The sequence below is a fragment of the Parus major genome, chromosome 10 (assembly GCF_001522545.3).
Source record: "Parus major isolate Abel chromosome 10, Parus_major1.1, whole genome shotgun sequence".
NCBI classification, from domain to species: domain Eukaryota; kingdom Metazoa; phylum Chordata; class Aves; order Passeriformes; family Paridae; genus Parus; species Parus major.
This window is the reverse complement of record NC_031779.1, coordinates 18,836,598-18,845,645: the sequence shown is the minus strand read 5'-3', so window position 1 is coordinate 18,845,645 and position 9,048 is coordinate 18,836,598. Positions and strand designations below refer to the sequence as shown.

The 9,048-nt window shown below is 43.2% G+C and overlaps 1 protein-coding gene across 1 annotated transcript in view; it reads right to left on the bottom strand.

Annotated features, from left to right (window-relative positions):
• MAP2K5 (mitogen-activated protein kinase kinase 5) overlaps positions 1-7,327 on the bottom strand; it is a 132,264-nt gene extending 124,937 nt beyond the window's left edge. Inside the window, exons 1-2 of the mRNA XM_015638417.3 lie at positions 7,096-7,327; positions 540-588 (exon numbers count right to left, since the gene is read on the bottom strand). Coding sequence (XP_015493903.1) covers positions 540-588; positions 7,096-7,230 — 184 coding nt within the window. The 5' untranslated portion in view covers positions 7,231-7,327. The remainder of the gene's footprint in view (positions 1-539; positions 589-7,095) is intronic.
• Positions 7,328-9,048: the final 1,721 nt, after the last annotated feature.

Here is a 9,048-nt window from a genome sequence, read left to right as displayed (position 1 = left end):
AAAGAGAAAAGGAACCTCCTCCATTTGGAAGAAAACTCCACTTTTTCAGTATTTTATCCCCTTTGCTCTGCAGGATAGGAAAATCCCCCAGGAATCCCTTTCAAAAATCAAAATAAAAATGGTTGAAAGAACAGTTTTAGTTATAATTATTTAGTTATTTTAGTTTTATTAGTTTAGATACTTGCTGGGAGGATTAGAGAATCCCAATTTTAAGCTCAGAGCTACAGGTAGTTTATATTTTTCATTTAATTTGAGCAATAAAATTGCACTGAGGAGTAAGAGCACGGCAAGGTCAGGCTGGTAATTAAAGCTACTTCATGGAAATATTTCAGATGTGATTAAATAATAAAATATTACTTGGTTTTGTGCCATTATTAAAGTTGCATTAAAGCATAAATATTTAACTGTGACATATAATGAATATTATGTATTTTTAAATAATAAATATAATAACTTAAAAATAATAACATAAATATTATGGTGGTTTTGTTGGGTTTTTTTAAATTAAAAAGGAATTGGTTGATAAAAATCACACTTACACTCAAAAGCTGTGGTTGTTGCATCTGGTAAAACTTGACCAATGACATCCTAAAAAGGGAAGGAAAAATTAATTAAATATCAAATTTAACTGATTTATCAGTATCAAATTAATCTGATTTACATTAAATCACTTTAATCCCTCCCTGCTGAAGAGAATGAGAAATTTTAGTTTTCTCCCCCTCCACATCACCTCCAGGAAAACTCCTTTTTTTCCCCAAAAAACTCCCTCAGAATTGCAAACAGCTCCGTTTGCAGGTGCAAAAATCCATTTTTTCCCTTGGGTTATAAAAAAAATGGATGATAATAATAAAAAAACAGGCACCAAACTGATCAAAGCCAGTCATAAAATGAACTTTATGAATTTTTTTTTGCTTTAAAAAACTTGTTTTCTCCTCTTTGGAGGGCTCTGTCAGCCTCACCTGGGATTGAACTTCTCCAAAATTCAAATTCTGGGGGAGAAAACCCAGTTTTGGCAATTTGGAAACACCCAAAGCAGCAGAGACACAAAATACAAAAACATTTCCAGCCACACTTCCCTGCTCCAATCCAGATTTTTTTGCTGATACCAGAGAAGAATTTTTCCCATTTTTTCATCCAAACCACACCAAAATTTCCATTTTCAATCCCTGCTCCAGCCCAGCCTTTCCTGCTGGTACAAAAAGAAGATATTTTACAAATTTTAAGCCAAAATTTCCATTTCCAATCCCTGCTCCAGCCTTTCTTGCTGCTACCAAAAAATAACTTTTCCCATTCTTTTTGCCAAACCACACCAAAATCATCACTTCCACATCCCCTGCCCCAACTCAGATGTTTTTGCTGGCACCAAACTTAAATAAAAAACTTTTTAATAACAAAAAACTTTAATAGCTTTTTCAGCTTTTCCCATTTTTTCATCCAAACCACACCAAAATTTCCATTTTCAATCCCTGCTCCAACCCAGCCTTTCCTGCTGGTACAAAAAGAAAATATTTTACAATTTTTCAGGCAAAATTTCCATTTCCAATCCCTCCTCCAGCCCAACCTTTCCTGCTGATACCAGAGAAGAGTTTTTACCATTTTTTCAGCCAAAATTTGGGTTTCCAATTCCACTTCCAATCCCTGCTCCAGCTTTTCTTGCTGCTACCAAAAAATAACTTTTCCCATTCTTTTTGCCACTTCCACACCCCTGCTCCAACCCAGATTTTTTTTGCTGGGACCAGAGAAGTTATTTTATATATTATATTTTATATTTTTTCCAATTTTTTCTCATTTTTCCAGCCATTCTTCTGCTGACAGGGAGGAGCCAGTGTCACTGAGAGAGCAGAAATTCATCAACTCCAGGACTGATTGCAATAAATAATTGATTTATTTCTATTATTTGTGATTTATTGCACATCCCCTGGGAGCCTCTCAGGGTGCTGAACACCTCCCCTGATGTCCTGTCACTTCTGCTCTCCCCATTTTTCTCTCCCATCTAAAAAAGGAAAAATTTAAAAAATAAGAAAGGAAATTAAAGATTCTGTGCCTGGCTATGGAGCACATAAAAATATAAAATAAAATATAAAAATATAAAAAATAAGAAATAAAAATTTAAAATATTAAAATATTAAAAATTTAAATTATTAAAAATAAAAATATTTAAAATAATATTAAATTATAGAAATATTAAAAATAAAAATATAAATATATAAAAATATAAAATAAAAATATAAAAATAAAAATATAAAATATAAAAATATAAAAATATAAAATATATAAATATATAAATATATAAATATATAAATGATTTAAATATATAAATTATATAAATATATATTTATATTATATAATATATATTTGTATATAATTATATAAAAATAATATAAAATAATTAAAATAAAATGAAAATATGTGAAGGGAGCACAAGATTTCTGCAGAGCCAACTGAAGCAAGTAATAATTACAAAAAAACTTTCTCCTGCTGCCTTCTGGGTTTAGATGCCAAGAAAAAATCCAGAGGTGAGGTTCAAGTTATTAAATTACACAAGAAATGCACAGTGTGGCTCAATTATGGGATTGTGAATTTGTAGAGGTAAAAATAGGGAAAAAAACCCAAAACCCAAAATATTTCCATGCTGATAAAAATTCTTCCCTTCTCCAGGGGTTACCAGCCCTCTGTCAAAAGTCACCATTTCTGATAAGAAATTAGAAATAATAATTGTTTCTAATAAATTCTGCTTTAACAAAAGACTGTACCAATTACTTCTAAATCCATTCATTTAAACATTGAAACTTCCTCAGCAAACACATTTAATTGTGTGGGATTTAAGTAAGAACATTAAATAAATGTTCACATACAGGCACACAGATGCTTCTACAAAATGGATTTAAAATTTGTTTAAAAATTGGATTTAAAGGGTGTGGAAGCCTCAGATGACCCCAAAAATCCAAACATCCCAAAGAGCTGAGAAAACTGAAACAGTGATAAAAAAATTCTTATTTTCCCTGCACCCCCTTCAGAATAACTTTTTCTGTGTATAGAGACTTCTTTAATACAAGTAATAAGCAATAAATAAATTATTATATTTTTATTAGATAATATTGTTGTTTATATTAGTATATATTATATTAATGGGATCAATTATATGATATTAAATGACTTATTATTATTATTTTGGAGCAGCAGCTCCCTCCCATTTCCCCACTCCAACATCCCCCAGACCTTGGTGTGACCCAGGATTAAAGGATTATTCTGAATTTCAGAGGATTACATGTGCACAGGGATTTTCTACTACCACAACAGAGACCAAGAACAATAAAATACTACAACTTGTAGGCTTTGCTTAAGTGGGTTTATGTCAGGGATACAGAACTGAAAAGCTTTGAAAAATGAGGAGGGAAAAATAAATCAGGGAACAGCAGCTGCAAAAAGAAATCCAAAATCCAAATTTGTTCACTGGAGGAGAAAGCAGAAAATGAGAAAGCTGTGCTTAAATATTGAACCTGCAATTAACTTAAATATAACTTAAATATTGAACCCACAGTTAACTTAAATATAGCTTAAATATTGAACCCACAGCTCTCACCTTGCACTTAAAACTTGTTTTATCTCACTGACATGAGGTTACCTAGAATTAACACTAAAATACCTCAGTGACAGAGGGGATGCAGACAGCTTGAGGGGAAAAAAAAATAAGCTTATTGTAATTCATTTAGTGAGGGAGGGCTTCAAAATAAATCTATTTACTGGTAACTTCCAGGCTTGCAAAGCTGATACTCAGAGAATTTATTTAAGGTGACATCATGAAGAAAATGCCTGAAAATGAGGATGGAAATAAACTTAAAGGCCAGATTAAAATGCTGCAGGGCTACGCCTGCTGGGAGGCAAAATTAACGAAAAACTGCTTAAAAATCACCTAAAAATGTAAAAGAAAACATCAAAAAGTCATTTTGTGGGGTTTTTTTAATAGCAAGAAGCCTGTGGGACCCACCTTGAAGGAAGAACAGCCTTCCTTGCATGGATAATTCAATTCCCATGGGTGCAAGTTCTGGGATGTGGAGCTGCTTTTGGGACTGGCCCCAAAGGTGGTTCTGCAGCTCCAGCAGGAGCCAAAACTCCCAAAACTTTCCCAAAAATTCCCTGGGCCACAGGCACAGGAGTGGGGTCCAGCCCCTCCTGGACTGCTCAGAGCCTGAGGGAATTCCTGGGCTGTGCCTGGATGGGTTTTCCAGGGATTTACCTGATGTGACACCTGAGTTGTGCCCAGGCTCTGTGACTGTTCCTGCAGCTCAGGAACCCTCGGGAATTGCCTGCCAGGTGTGAGGAATCAGCCTGAGGAGGACAACACAGGAGGGGTCAGCCCCATTCCCACCCTCCCAGCCCCAGCTGCTGACAGACCCAGCACCCCTGAGTGGATTGGAGCCTTATTTAATTAAATTTAATTTATTTAATTTATTTCATTTCATTCCTGTATTTATCTGACCCACCACTCCTGAGTGGACTGGAGCCTTATTTCCTTTAATTCCTGTTTTGTTTCCTTTAATTCCTGTATTTATCTGAGCCACTATTCCTGAGTGGATTGGAGCCTTATTTCCTTCAATTCCTGCTTTATTTCCCTTCATTTCTGTATTTACCTGACCCATAACTCTTGACTGGATTGGAGTCCCACTTCCTTCAATCCCTGCCCTATTTCCTTCAATTCCTGTCTTATTTCCTTTAATTCCTGTCTTGTTTCCTTTAATTCCTGCCTTGTTTCCTTTAATTCCTGCCTTATTTCCTTTAATTCCTGCCTTGTTTCCCTTCATTCCTGTATTTATCTGACCCATAACTCTAGAGTGGGTTTGAGTCCTATTTCCTTTCATTCCTGCCCTATTTCCTTTAATTCCTGCCTTATTTCCTTTAATTCCTGCCCTATTTCTTTTCACTCTTGCCTTGTTTCCCTTCATTCCTGTATTTATCTAACCCATGACTCTAGAGTGGATTTGAGTCCTATTTCCTTCAATTCCTGCCTTATTTCCTTTAATTCCTGTCTTATTTCCTTTCATTCCTGCCCTATTTCCCTTCATTCCTGTATTTATCTGACCAATTAAGTGCAGTGATGGCACGTCCTGGAACCACCAGCACCTCGGTGCCAGAGCCTGAAGGGGAGAACTGAAATTTTCCATCACCCCCACAGGAGTGACAGCACAAAAACAGTGGCACAGAGAGGCTGTCCCCCATCCCTGGAATGTCCCAGGCCAGGTTGGAGCACCCTGGGACAGCGGGAGGTGTCCCTGATGGGAATGGGATGGGATTTAAGGTCCCTTCCAAGCCAAACCATTCTCCAGTTCTGTCGTTACTGATGGTGAGCGTGGCAGAAATTGTGATTTTTAACAAAAGCCAGCAAGGGACAATCCCAGCATGGTCCTGCTGCCTCTTCTCCAACAGATCCTGCAAACCACCTTCAGCTCTGAGATGTTCCAAGCTCAAAGTTTGCCTGATTTTGTCCTCCTTCCTCATCTTCTCACTCCTCTCATGCTCAGGAGCTCTCAGAAAGCTTTGCTGACAGGAGACTCGAGGTCACTGTGAGCATAACTCGAGATCCTCTGTCACCCACTGGCCACAACTTCTCTACTTCCCTTTAAACAACCAACCTAAATTTACAGTAATTCTACAATAGCAAAGGATAGTCCAAGTGTCAGGGGTTATTTCACTTTATTTTGGGGAGGGAAGAAAATGGAAAACATGAAGCAGAGACTTTATTTGCTCCACTTTTGTTTAAAGGCAGAGTTGTGCAATCATCAAGGGGAAATTATCCCTCTCAAAAACCTCCCTGGTCTGTCAAAAGCTCTGCTCCCACTCCTTTGTCTGCAGAAAGTGGTGGATAAAATGTTGGAAAAATGAAAGTTGGAATTTCTATCATCCCTTCCAGTTACCTCTGAACCCTCCAAGCCCAACACTGAACATTTCCCAATGAACCAACTCCTTAATCCCCATGTCCTTTCTACAGAACCAACACCTTGAATTGACACCTGCAAAACCTCTCCCAAATATTAAAAACAGAAATAAAAACCGAGCTCGCACGTGAAGGTTTTCTTTAGAGAAACAGGGGCACCCAAAATCCTGCAGAGGTGAGGAGGGCAAGCAGCACCTGCTGCGCTCTTCCTTAGCGGTCCAGGAGATTTGGGATAAACACCCCCTTCCCATTTCTGAGTTAACAGAGCATCCTTGTGTGCAGATGGATAAAAAACACAGCAGGGAAGGGGCTGGGGACAGGGACACACCACGGAGTTTGGGTGGGGGAAATGCCACCACGAGCAGCTGTGGCCCAGCCCAGGGTCACATCCTGGTCACTGTTCCTGAGCTGGGAATATTCCTTCCCTTTTTCCATCCGTGCCTCGACCACCCCAAGGCACGGAGGGGGGATGTTCTGACCTGGAGATGTCCCTGCCCACGGCAGGAGGGAGGATTTTGGGGGTTCCAAAGGTTCCTTCCAGCCCAAACCATGGCAGGAGGCTCCTGCCTGGCACCTGCGGGACCGCCCGGGATCTCCCGGCCCAAAACCTCGGAACACCGGCCATGTCCCGGATTTTTGTCAATCCCTACAAAAAAACACTCTCCCATAAAAACTTTCCACCAAAATACAAGCCAGAAACACCTCGCGCCATCCAGGGAGGGATTTGGACACAGAGAGGGGGATGCTGACATCTCCCGCATCCCCCGGGATGGCAGGGGGATCCCCCGGGATGGCAGGGGGGTCCCGGTGGCATCCCCGGGCTGGCACGAGGGTCCCGGTGACATCGCCCGGGGGTCCCGATGGCATTCCCAGGCTGGCAGCGGGATCCCGGTGACATTTCCCAGTCCGGCAGGGGGGTCCCGGTGACATCCCCCAATCTGGTAGGGGATCCCGGTGCCATTCCCGGGCTGGGAGGGGGATCCCGGTGCCATTCCCGGGGGTCCCGGTGCTATTCCCGGGCTGGGAGGGGGATCCCGATGCCATTCCCGGGGGTCCCGGTGCCATTCCCGGGCTGGCAGGGAGATCCCGATGCCATCCCCCGGGGGTCCCGCTGTCATTCCCGGGCTGGCCCGGGGTGCCGGTCCCCGTCCGGACCCACTCACCAGCACATCCCTGAAGAGCAGCTGCGGCGCGGAGTGCACGGTCCAGTCCACGGCGGCTCCGTCGGGGATCTTGATGCGGATGACGAGCGCCTGGCTGTCCATGGCACCGGAGGGGCCGCAGAGCAGCCAGAGCATCCCCGCCCCGCGGGCTCACATGCTGCGGCCGCCGGGCCGCGCCGGGCCGGGCACTGCCTGCACCGCCCTCCCGCAGGAAGGAGCCGCTGCCCCGGAACCAAAACGGAGCCCCGGGAGGAGGGGATGGGAGCGGGAGGAGGAGGAGGAGGAGGTGCCGTGGGCGGGAGGAGGCGGCCCCGGCAACGCTCCGCTGTTTGTTTGCTGTTTGTTTTCCGCTCATTGTGCCTTGGGTTTTGGCAGGAAAAGCGCAGCTAAATGGCGAATCCAGCCGGGCCGGGCGGGGATTCCCGCTGGAAGCGCTGCAGAGTTCCTCGGTGGTGCCCAGGGAGGGCTCCGGGCTTCGGTCCGGGTTGTGCCATGGCACACGAACAAACGCAAATAAACACACAAATACAAACACAAACACACAAATACAAACACACAAACACAAATGCACACACGGACCGTGCCAGCTGCGCTGGAATAACCTGCCTAGGGAGCTGCTGGAATCGCTGCCCCTGGAAGCGTCCAGGGATGTCCGAAGGGGACACTCGGGGACCCCCAAGGTCTGTCCCAGCCTCTGTGCCCGGCTCTGCACATCCCTGCCGAGCAAACCGGGAATGGGAACCGGGAATGGGCATCGGGAACGGGCAAAGGGGACAGGCACTGGGAATGGGTATCAAGAATGGGAGCCAGGAATGGGCTCTGGGAATGGGCACTGGAATAGCACTGGAATGGGCATTGGGAATGGCACTGGGAATGGGCACTGGAACTGGCACTGGAAATGGGTACTGGGAATGGGCACTGGAATAGGCACTGGGAATGGGAACGGGCACTGGGAATGGGCACTGGGAATGGGCACTGGAATTAGGTACTGGTAATGGGAACGGGCACTGGAATGGGTACTGGGAATGGGTACTGGGAATGGGAACGGGCACTGGAATGGGTACTGGGAATGGGAACAGGCACTGAAATGGGTACTGGGAATGAGCTCTGGACAGCCCAGCACCTGCCCGAGCAGGTGAAGGCAGGAGCTCAGAGCAGTTGTGCCAGCAGCTGTCCCACTCCTCACCACTCCTGCGCATCCCGGATCTCCAGAGCCGATGTCCAGGTACAATTCTGGCATCACCGAGTTCCCCCCGTCTGTCAAATCAGCCCTGTGCAAACCACGATCCATCTTTCAGATGGAAGGAAATCCCTGTCCACCTCAGCAACAAAGAACGTGTTTTGACAGCTCTGCAATCACAAAACACCAAATTCAGCTTTTAGAAGAAGCTTTTCACTGCCACGAGTCACAGGGAAAGCTCCACACAGCTCTGCAGCATAAAACAATCCACTTCTTTTTTTTTTTCTTCTTCTTCTTTTTAAGAGAACAGCATTAATCTCAATTGTGGGCTATTGATCTGTGCATTTTATCACACTCTCTCACATTATCATCTCTGACAAACTGGACTATTTGAGTTATTTTATCAATTTAGAGGGGGGGAATGGGAGGTATATTTAATTCCTGAAACGTCTTCAAGCTTCTTCATATTCGAATTCTACTTTGTTTGAGCTTGAGGAAAAAAAAAAAAAATTCAATGGCCATTAACAGAGATAAATTCTCTCTCTGTTCAATAACTTTATAATTTAGTTCCTATACTAAAAATTAATAGAGCCCCAGCTCCTAAGGATCTAAGGGACTGGTGGTGCCCACACAGATGTCTTTCTGCTCAAATGAACCTTTTACCTGCAGTCCCTGTGTACCTTTCACTCAGCTCCATTTCAATCAGATTCATTTTCTATTAAATTTTAAAGAATAGGACACAAAATGATGGAATTTCTATGGAAGTGCAATTT